The sequence below is a fragment of the Pleuronectes platessa genome, chromosome 3, assembly GCF_947347685.1.
Source record: "Pleuronectes platessa chromosome 3, fPlePla1.1, whole genome shotgun sequence".
Classification (NCBI taxonomy): domain Eukaryota; kingdom Metazoa; phylum Chordata; class Actinopteri; order Pleuronectiformes; family Pleuronectidae; genus Pleuronectes; species Pleuronectes platessa.
Window position 1 is genome coordinate 26,557,474 of NC_070628.1, and position 12,061 is coordinate 26,569,534.

Here is a 12,061-nt window from a genome sequence, read left to right on the forward strand (position 1 = left end):
GCGTCACAGGCGCGAATACCCGGCGAGAGAGGAGGAGGTGACAGGCAGAGGGACTCAGTCCTCCTCCCGCGACACTGCTCCTGTGTTTGTGTGTACGATTACACGGTGAACGGTTCTGGATTTTCCGGTTATCCCTCTTACTATGCCAGTCATCGCCGGACTGTGAGCCTGCTTCGACGGTTGGCTTTGTAGCTACATGGCCAGCTAGCACGGCCACGCTAACTGTTGTTAGCAGCTGGCTTCATCTCTACACGGACCCGGCGAAGTGAAGAGCCGAGGAGCTGGAATGGCCAGAGTTCCCTCGGATACCTCTTTCAGAAGACAACGCGACTAAGCAGACGGAACAGATCCACATTTCTTTGGAGGTCCGAGTCACCGGTAAGCACGAGTTGTTCAATTTAGGTCAATTTAGCAGCGATCTGTAAAGTTAGCGCTAGCATGCTGGCTAGTCTCCGCTAGCCACTGTTGTGTAAGCTAACGTTAACAAGTCGGTGTGGCAAATGTTACTCACTAGGTGTTTGTGTTAAAACAGCAACAAGTGTTGGGATTTCCTTTCTAACTAGAAACGTAACACCTGCTGACAAAGTGTGATATTCCTCAGCTGTGGCTCAGCTCAGACTGTCACCACATCCTGTTCCATGGACACCATACCAGAACAGACCACAACAAATGCTAGAAATGAAAGCATTCAAAACATTGGCTGATATCTGCCGGGTCCAGTGGAAAGCGTGGTTAACCAATACTAACACAGACATTAAGCATAGACGTTGGAGAAGGATAAACCGATGTGATACTTTAATAGTTGTAGCCAATTACTTAGACTCGGAGAGACCCAGAAAGAGAGAGAGAGACTGCTGAATGGTGTGTTTGGAACCCTGTCATCCTCAGTCTCTTGATGAAGTAATTGTTTTGCTTTGACGTGTCTTTGTTGACGTTGCGGACAGATCCTGAAGCATGGCGGTAATTATGTGTTCATATATGTGTTGTTTAGTTATCAACACTGTGGCGACCTGTTTGTGTTCTGTCTGTGGATCCTACAGCCCGGTTATTATTAGTCCGCCTGCCCTGATCCCTCTCAAAGTAGTGCTGTGCCGGGACTAGGCTCACACCCCTCCTTGCAGCCTTGTTCCCACGGCATAGCAGTGTTTAGAAACGTGTATCAGCATGCTGACTGGAGATAAACTTCAAGCCAGAGGGTTTGCTTCATGAAAACACATGAACATTTGTCTTTTACAACTGGCACCTTTCAAACGACCAGAAGACTCCTTTCATTCTGCTTTCAGCTCAGATGCTTCGTTGGATCATTTCTTGTACGATTACATGAAGTGACTTGTATATACCTGTGACCTGAGCTCCTGCCGTGACTGTAGTTGGACTTAGTGGAATAAATCCCCAGTAGTTAGTAGTGAAATGCCTTTGCAGCGGGACAGTCCCTGATAAATGAGCATGTAGAACATTGAGATCCTCATCCATGGCTCCAAACACCCTCCTCGCTGCTCATCACTATTCATGCTTTTCTTGTTCTTAGGGCTGCTAGCCAACACACACACCCACACATACACCCCTGTGCCTGGCATCATACAAACATCAAGTCAGCCAAAACACACCTTTTATTAAATCACACACAGAGACTCCTATAATGGTGTAGTCCTGACACTCACTCACTCAGCAGCAGCACACAGATCTCGGGATGATGCCAAATTAAATGCAGCCCTAGATCAGGTTTGATTTATTACACAAAGATCATGACTCTTTCTTCTCTGATTGATTTATTCTTCAGGTTGTTGGTGTCAATCTAATCCCCATCATGGTGCAGAAGTACCAGTCCCCCGTGCGGGTGTACAAGCAACCCTTTGAGCTGGTGATGGAGGTAAGTGTCTCTACCTGTACACTGGTCAGCCCTGCATTGCACTCCATAGATTAGGAATGGGTGAGAATTGTCAAATGAATAAAAATCCAAACAATGACTCTAATTATTGTCTGCGAATGGTCAGTTTCTCAGTTATTAGCAAATGGTGTCTCTGCTTGCATCCTGATCACAGATGCAGCGTTATGTAATGCTGGTGGGTGGGCGCTTCAGGGGTCACCCTCAGAGGGTAGTCATTGAATTACACACCTTGCTTGTCATTTGTTCACATAATCAAAATGCTGTTGCTTAAGCTAGACTGCAGTGCAGGCAGTTTACTGCCAATGTTTCTGCATCTTCATTACACTGAGAGTGCTTTCTGAGCAGCTCTGTCAGCATACATTTTTGAATCAAATAAAACCGCCATCACAACTAAAGCGTTGAATTATAGGAACAGAGTTGAAGCTGATTTAGTGTGATCTGTGAACACACCGACCGTATCCGCATACTGGCAAGTGCTCTACTTGCTAGAGAGAGGTTATACCTCTACAATATACACCACTCTCTTATGTCATGTGGGTAACTCTTCACACACGCTGCCATGTGTTCTTAGCCCACCAGGCTCCAGTTGATCTTTTTTTTAAATAGAGTGTGAATTTGAATGTACCTATCTTTTTTCTTTGGTGTTTCTGTTAACATCTATGCTTTCTGTATGTGCATTTTTCCACTTATGTTAATTTTCATTTTGATGTCTGAGAAGCTGCACCGACTAAAAGCTTCAGAGGTTGCACATAGAGCACATAGAACACTTTGAGCCACTGATTCTCTGTCGGGTCACATCTGTGACATCTGTTTTATTTTTAACACTGAAGCTATAGCACATATACTAGGACCTATAATCAGGTCACACAGCAGATGGATGGTTTACTTGAAATGATTTGACCTCAGCTGCTTATTGTTGGTTATGTTGTGTTGGTGCATCCCTGCAGTCTTGGTCTTATTATGCAAACTAGGGATGGGCGTTCGATTAAATTGTCTTCGTCGATCGTCGGGAGAGTTAATGACGAATTTTCGATTAATCATTAATATTTTCAAGTTAAAAAATCCACTATTTATAAGCTACATTAAAATGCAGTGAAAAAAAAAAGCGTGTTTCCTCATTGAGATCTTTATTACAAGATGAACAAAATATGCGCTGCCGTAATCTTAAGCAGCGGAGCCGACAGCTAGAAGCCGGAGCTACCAAACACAACTGACCCCCGTTTTTTCCCCCTCTAAAATAAAATAATAATAATTTAAAAAAAGTAAAAACATAATGTTAAACAACAACTACAAATATATAATACTTAGGTCTGACAGGTTTTGCCAAATGTAACTCAAAACTATCAAACAAGGTACCGAGTCGAGAAAGCTTCATAAAAATAACCAGTAACTCACATACAACTTCAGCACCAGCCTACGGATTTGTGTTGAGAAAGATGAGCATGTTAACATGCTCTGGGATCAGACGCGAACGCAGCCTGGTGACCGTCAGTCCAGCCGCCGAAAAACCCGCTCTGAGGGGACTGACGTCGCCATGATACACAGGTAGCTCCGTGCTAACTTGGCTAGCCTGGCCGCGGCTCCGGTGTTTGCGCTCCCCTCGTCCGTGTCAGACAACGCAGGCTCCTCATCTCCCCCAGTCTCTGGGATAGCTTCGCAGTATTGGCAGTGAACCAAGTAATTTTTTAACTCAAAATGGTCCCATGCAACACTTCGCCGTGACCTCTTCATGTTTACTTTGGAAATGGAACTACACGATAACTCGCAGCCAGTCGCAGGTAACTGAGTAGGACTGTGGCGTTTTTTTCAAACACTGCCCCCCGTGGTCAAATGTGTAATTAGCGAATTTCTCGATGAAAAAATTATTTCATCGACGAAATTCTTAATGATCAATTAATCGATCGTCGATAAATTATGCCCATCCCTAATGCAAACTGTCTTTTAGTCAAACATTTGAACTAGCCAGAGGTCCATTATTTTTGTGCTGTTCCTTTCTCTGCTTCACTTGTTTAAATGACGTCAAATGAGGAAATTACTTATGTTACTTTTAGCTCTGCAGGTTCGAGACAGGTTCCGTTTTCTTTAATTGGAAATCAGCTTTGTACACCAGCCTGAAGGAGGGTGCAGAAGACTACATCTCCTTAGCACTGACTGGATTGAGCACTGGGCAAACTGATGGCTAGAAATAGAGGGCTGGTGCTGACACCTGGATCTACACATGAAGTCAAAGGGGGGAATATTAATAATACCAGGTCAGACCTGCATGGGCTTTATGGGTTAGAGTTACTTTTAAGAAAAACGACTGGAGTAGCTCTGAGTGCTTTAAACAAGGAAAGCAACAATACAGTGTAAGTCAGATTTTGTTGTAGAAATAAAGGTTTCCTTTGTATTGTATGACATAATGGGTGGGACACGAGCAACATGGTCAGAATCTATTGTAAAAAAATTACATTTTAGTTTTTTTTAAGCTGGGTTTGCGGCGTTCAGATTATTTCCCCCTTTTGTGACTTTCCTCTGCAGTGAGTGTTTCTGCAGACACTGCAGAGCAGACTTAATGGTGCGTCACAACCCTTGCTGGCTCTTTCTATTGAAAATCCAGTGAAATCTCTTCCCTCTCACTTCCTCTAAAGCAGGTCTTTCGTCATTGCAGCATAGCAATGTAACAACATCCTGCGTACTCGTTCTGTTTTGCTAAAAAGAACCAGCTGGTCATTTTGTAGAGTGGTTTAAAAGAAATGCACATGGCTATTTATGTGTAGTTCAACCATGTTATTTCTCTCTGCAGAGCCTCGGTCAGTGGTGTCTGAAATATCTGTCAGCAATGGCTTGTCCTTTTCGTCTGCTGGGGGATTATATTTTACATTTTGCTTTGAGGAATTTAGTGTTCTCGCTCTACTTGACTCTGTTGTTTGGATACTGTCAGTTCTTTTAAATACCAATTTATTCGGGTGAGGGTTAAATCCAAGGCTCTACATTCCTCCTTAAATGCATTCCTTTAGTCTAGATGAAATACAGCCTCTCCTGACTTTGCCTCAAGGAGCCACTCGGCTCATTGACAGGTGCAATCAAAGTATTTCAACCTCTCGTTAAAACTGCTGTGTCTTGCATGTGCGGTTACATAAGGCAGGCCAGGATCTCAGATCCCCTTCAGCTGTTTTTGTTCTGCAGTGTTTATTGTACCCACAATTGAAGATGTTATAATCTGTATTGTGGTTGCTAATAGCTATTTGGCAGATTTGACACTCTTCTTGTGAATTGAATTGAAAAGAGTCCAATGTGATAGTTTAACAATCTGTAAAAACAATTATGAAATAACTGCTTTAGAAAAGAATGTACTGATATAGCTCTGATTTAAATGACAATCAAGTTTGTGTTTAAGAATGTTACTTATCGTTGGGTATTGTAGTTTTCTAAGGATTTGGGCATATGGCTTTTGTGAAGTGCTTTTAGATTGCAACACTTATGAAGAGCTGTGCAAGTAATCTGAACAGGACTTGACTTGACTCTTAATTGAAGACTATATTTGATGATGTCTCACAAAGTGATTTATTGCAGAAACAATGTCAACTGAAGATTGACGCCTTCTCCTCAAAATACTGACAAGACACCAACGGTGCCAGAGTGAAAGACACCACGTCACCTTCAGTGTGTGCTCCTATAGGCAACTTCCTTTGTAGAACGACTGTATGTTAGAAAAGTAAACAACACAGCAACACTCTCATCCTTAACGACAGCTACAAGTGTAGTATTGAGTAGCTTGTTGCCTTCTTATCACTGCACAAAGTTGGCTTGTATTTGTTGAGGATCCCTTACTTTAGGCCCAGGAAGAGCAGTATTTTTTTAGTTTTGTTATATCACCTTCAGCCACAACGGTCCCTTGAGTCAACTGCGACATATCAATAACAGGAAATGTATTTGATGCTGTTGCTGCTGTTATCGCAGCAACTCAGTCTCAGAGCCCCTAGTCTATCCTTAGGGAGTCAGCGGAATGTCTAGAGAAAAACACATTACCCCCTCCTGTTGTTGTTTCAGGCCCAAAGGGACAGTTGCATCTGGCACATATCCAATAAAGAAGAATGACTTCAGTAGTCACCAGTGGAATAAAACCCTGACTGACCCTGTGATAGACACTAACTGCTAACTTCACGCTGTCATAGTTGATCTTGAAAGATAATGGCTTTCCCTAAAGTCCCCCAACTCTCAGATTAGCACAAATTCAACAGAGAGAGAGAGGGTATTAAGTGAGCCAAAGCTCAGCCCGCTCCTTGGAAACGTGCAGGTCTGTGGCTAATCCATGAGGACAAAGTGCTTCGGTCCTGCCCCTGTCCCAGTAGAGTTTCTAGGAAGGAACAGGATGTGCCATGCTAGCGTAATGCCACCATCAGGGAATGTTTCCTTCAAAATTTGATCCTCTATATCACACTCCAAGAAAGTGGTGGACTGAAACCTGTTGCTTATTTAAAAGCTAATTTACCTTTTCCACTCCCCCCAACTTTTGAGTAATAATGCCCAAAACTCCTTACCAAAATTAAGATGAGTGAATATATATGAGTGAGATCTTGCCTCCTGAAGATTTTTCATGAAAGGGTCATATGAGCAACTTCCCTGCCTGTGGCATTGTCTAGGCAGGTAAAGGACAGTATTAGAGTATAGCCAATCTATTAGTAAACACCTGTCTAGAATTTGAAGAAGTTAACAAAGTATAGCCATTCTACAGGGGTTTTTCATGACATAATCCAGTCAGATCTCCAAATGAATATTTGGAGACTGAGAAGGGCTTAGCCACATGCTAAGTTTGCACCGTATTGAGGATCATTTAAAATGCTTTAGGATCAGGACAGACGCACATTAAAGGTCCGGTCATCTTTTACCATGTCAGAATTCCTGTCTGGATGTCGTCACTCCGATTTCCCGTCAAACCGCGTTCACTTTACACTTTAACAATAAACATTAAATACACTTGAACACACAATACAATATGTACACAGCCAGGGCATCAGTATTAAAGTGAAAAATAGACAATGTATAGAAATAAAATTCTTTGATAAAGTATTTTGTAATTCGATAATAGTTTTCAGAATCAAATCTTGAGGTGCTTTGAGATTCCCAGACCTATTACATCAGTCAAAAATGGGTTTATAGTAAATCTCTTAACATTTCTGAAACGGCTAGTTCCATGCTTATGTAAAGCTTTTTTCCATTGAAATATGGCAACATCTTACTTTCCTGAATTTAGGCTGATCTTTTTTCAAAATACATAAGAAATGATAGAAAGCCAATGCTACTTAAGCAAAGACGAGAACTATCTGACTCTGTTGATTGTGACATCTTCTGTCTGCACACCATGTGGGAGTGGCTGCAGGGAATTTTTTCATTCTGAGCTTCCAATGTGCAAAACAGAAACATGAGCGTTTTATTGCAAAAAGCACACGTGCAGTAGATGCATATCTGTGATTGCCTGTCAGTAAGTTAGCTAACCAACACCGGCACCAAAACCTAACTGTTCAAGATATAAGTTGTCACATTGTTAATGCTACAAACATTAGAGTTTATGAAATTAGGTCAATCATACTTCAAACCTCAAACTTGATTGACTGTCAGGAGCACTAATTAACCATGTTCAGTCAGCCTAATCCCACAAGTAATCTGCACATGCATATGGTAAACATTTTTTTTTTGGGGGGGGGGTTTCTAGTTTGGTGCTGCAGTTCATATCCTGTGGTCTGTTAATTGTGTTATCTTTTGCCCCCTTATCTACTTAAAGTTCCTTGCTCATCCTCTAACTGTTTGTATGTGGGTCACCTGTAACAAGTTTGTCGAAGTGTCAGATTGCTAACACATTATTTTTGTGCCTATTTAGTGCAGCGCCAGCGTTTCTAAACGTGGCTCATCCCTCCTCTCCATGTCTAACCTGGCTCAGTGAAAAGCAGCCTTGCCAGGGTGACATCCTGTCCCACCATGTCCTGACCCACTTATGGCCAGGTCTGGTTAAGGCTTCGGCAGTCCAGTTCTCTAGCGCCTTACCATCACAGATTTACTATTTTAATCCGCCTGTGTCTCAGGCCGTGTCTAAAATTAAAAGTTTGATCCATCTGCCAATGAATGTAAAAATGTATGAAAGACACATGAGAGCTATTTTAATTCACATATTTCATTGATTTATTTTACTTAGCAAGTTTGTATGTGAAACTCACTCTTGTGTGGCACAACCAAGTCTTGAGTCCAGGGATGTTAGCCCATTAGGGGGCCATCCAGACTTCCAAAGTTCTCTCTCATCTCCTCTCTCTCGCTCTGAGCTCCAACTTTTATTCCAAATTCCTGTTTGCTCTGTGTCTATCGACGTATACAAAACAATATTGCAAGTTAATACAGATTAATTATGTTGTAGTGAAAGTCCACTGAAAAAGAACTAACCTATATTATGAGTCTGTAGCCGTGTGTGAGATAACATTTTGGGGCAGCCACATATAAGTGTATATCCCATTAGCGGTAGTCATGTTACTTTAGTCAGCCATGAAGTTGGTGCTGAGCTCAGGATAAGAGCTAAGTTAACCCAATTCTGACCTAAGAGAGTGAGGAGAGAGAGGTGTACTTAATGTATTCACAGGCTCACCAAAGCGTTGGATTAGATTAATGTTGTATATGTTACAGAACCACTGATAAGATACCGTTAATGTGCCGCCACATACTTACAGAATCTCTTAGCAGTTAGCCATAGCTCAACACAGTTTCCCCGGTTCTGAAAATGACATCATCTCATCTCTTGTGGCATACCATAGTGACAGTGAACAGTGAAAGGTCAGATAAAGAATTGTGAAAACTAGTGTCACAAGTATACTTACTCAAACATTACTGTATATGCCACTGTACATTATGTATATTGTATATTACACTATATCTGTATAGGAGAATAGAGCCTGTCTAATTCCACAGATACTCCCTTCTCTCTCCAAGCAGTACCCAAGGTAAGCTTATAGATAAAGGACCAACCAACAGTACATTGTTTTGTCTACGCTCATGGACTTTCATATCTAACTCAGTTACGCTGACAGAGAGACCCCATCTTTAACTCTTTTACATATTTCACCAGTGGAAAGACATGAGGACATAACGTGATTTAGGATTCATACTTTAGACTTAACTATTCAATAGAATGTGAACACCTACAGGTAACATAGATAGTGACAGCAATTCTAGCCATTCATGGATGTGCTGTTAGAATGGTTGACACAAGTAGAGGAAGATATACTGGGAAGCTGTGGGAGACATTCAGACTGTGGGGGTGACAATTGCTCATGTGACTCTGTTAGCGTTTGTATGTTGTTTCACCCTCTGGTCTCCTTGATGCATCCAGTCTACATTAAAACCTTCTGCATAAGACATCAGCTGCGACTTCCGGTTTGGTGAGCATGTGAGAGCGGTGTAGTCTCGGTCTCCCGTAACCCAACTTTGCAAAAACCCGAACTTTTCATATACCCTCAACGACCCAAGTAAGGACTGACGACCCATAAACCCTGTATAATACTGTGGAACCAGGAATAATGTCAAAAACAACGAAGCAGTCAAAGAAAAACGAAAATGAAGCTCCGAAGGCCTGCGCTAACACATGCTTAACTAGCATCGAAGATCTGCTGGAAAATCACAGAGCCAGCATGGCGATGGATCTTAAAAACTCCTTCGCTGCCCTGGAGTCAAGACTGGAGAAGATGCAGACCACTGTGGTAAATCATGGACAACGTATCAGCTCACTGGAAACCAGCGGCCTTCCAGAATCAATCGAGGGACCGGCACCCACTATGTTTTTCTCGAAGCTGCTGGTTGAACTACTCGGGGAGGAGATCTTAGATTCCCCTCCAGAGCTTGACCGGGCGCACAGGGCGCTAACTGCCAAGCCACAACCTGGATCGCGGCCGCGGCCGGTACTCATCCGCCTGCACCGCTACCGAATCAAGGATCTGATCATACGAGAGGCTCGCAAAAGAAGAGGAAAACTACAATATGAAGGAACTACTGTCCTGATCTTTGAAGACTACGCTCCAGAGGTGGTGGAAGAACGCGCAAAGTACCGGGCGGTGATGGCAGAATTGTACAACCTCGCTCTCAGGCCTGCACTACTCTTCCCGGCTCGCCTTCAGATTTCACTCAGCGATGGGGCGAGGAAGCGGTTCTCCTCCCCAGAGGAGGCTGCGGCGTTCGCCTCAAGATACAAACAGAGCCCGGGGCCTAACTAGCTTAGCCAGCCAGGCTATTCAGCTCCGGTAAGGCGTAAGATCACCGATAAGTATAATTCTGACCATTTATGCATAGCAGGCCAAAGGTATATGACTGTTGTTAAATCCTGTTTAATGACAATATGTGACTGAAGAGTATTTGCTCAGGGCTACTGATAGCCGATCATTGTGCTAGCCGGTGGCTAACGTGCCAGCTGTGTCTCTGCCTGGGGAACCAGGGGACTAAGCTGTCTCATTCAAAGACACTCTCTTGCAGTAAACTGAGTTAACTTTGCACTCGGACAATTTAATTTTTTGTAATTATTTTCACTCTATTTCATGTTTTACAGTTCTCATAATGATTATCTGGTTGTATGAGAACTAAATGTTCAGGAGTATACTGCAGAATTTTCTCTCTTTATTTACTTGAAACTGCAATTTCTACAGAGCCAGTAGTCTTTATTTAGATGTAGAAAAGCACAATAATTATAAGTTTTGACTAAGGTTGCGTTTAACTAAGCACAGGAGTTGGCCTGTTCTGCTTGGTTTCGAAGGCTTACTTAATATGGTAAGGGTAAATAATTATATTCAACACTGTACATGGGTCATAGTTCACTATGTAATAGCCCACATTCCACAGAATATTTTATTTTTTTATATGCTATCCACCTCATGTTGGGGGGGTATTCTGAAGTATTTTGTTAAAGGTTCAAAGGGATTATATAATACATTATAATACTTGTTCAGTTACGGGTTCTGAGATGATTCTTCGAGGAGAGATGCTTCAGAAAGGGAAGTATGAGCAAGTTAGTTTAGGAGTGGATGACATTCCTAGGGGCAGGGGGGGACATGGGAGGGAGCAAGAGCAGGAGACTAGGTCTCCTTGCAGATGGGGTTGGGGGGTGGGGGGAAGTGTGGGTAAAGAGACCTTTTTTGTGTGTTCAGTACTGACAAGCTTCACTGTTTTGTGGTTTATTAAGTTTTTGACATTATTTGTTATTATTTTACTCATCTCTTGCTGTCTGCGTCTTAGAATTGACCTGATACACTTTATACCTTTTGCTGTAATATGACTGGCTCACTAGATGGAGGGACCACCGGTGGGCAAGTGGTAAGGTTCACCTCTTTAAACACGGGGGGCTTAAATGCCGCATTAAAACGGACTAAGGTAATGACATATATCAAAAATCTGAATGCTGATGTGATTCTACTTCAAGAGACACACCTGCTAAAAACTGACCATAGAAAGTTGAACCGACCATGGATAGGACAAATCTTTCACTCTCAATTTAACTGCAAGACGAGAGGGACAGCCATATTAGTCAGGAAAAATGTTCAATTTACTTCCAGTAATATTATCACAGATCCAGAAGGACGTTATACAATTATCTCTGGTATGTTATACCAAAAGCCTGTAATATTGGCATCAATCTACGCCCCTAATTGGGATGACCAAAATTTCTTCAATTCAGTATTTTCTCTAATTCCTAATCTGGACTCTCATACTTTGATTTTTGGAGGGGATTTGAATTGTGTTATCGACCCAGTTCTTGACAGATCGAGCCACAGAATTATTCCGCCCTTAAAGATGTCACAAACCCTGTCTGCTATCATGGACCAGTTTGGCTATGTCGATCCCTGGAGATTTACGAACCCATCTTCTCGTCAATATTCCTTTTTCTCCCACGCCCATCGTTCTTTCTCCCGTATAGATTACTTCCTAGTGGATAAAACTCTTATCTCTTCTCTTATTGATGTTCAATACTTACCCATAACAGTTTCAGATCACTCAGCCTTAGTACTAGATCTCCGTTTCGACCTAAAACCCAAACATTTTAGAACCTGGCGTCTCGATCCTCTTTTACTTAGAGAAGAAAAATTTTGTAACCATATTTCTGACTCAATCTCAGTCTTCTGCGACACTAACAAAAATGAGGAAACCTCCCCATCATTGCTATGGGAC

The 12,061-nt window shown here is 42.3% G+C and overlaps 1 protein-coding gene across 1 annotated transcript in view; it reads left to right on the forward strand.

Annotated features, from left to right (window-relative positions):
- si:dkey-237i9.1 (SEC14-like protein 1) overlaps positions 1-12,061 on the forward strand; it is a 38,617-nt gene continuing 26,556 nt past the window's right edge. Inside the window, exons 1-2 of the mRNA XM_053418388.1 lie at positions 1-378; positions 1,781-1,870. Of these exons, the coding sequence (XP_053274363.1) occupies positions 1,808-1,870 (63 nt within the window). The 5' untranslated portion in view covers positions 1-378; positions 1,781-1,807. The remainder of the gene's footprint in view (positions 379-1,780; positions 1,871-12,061) is intronic.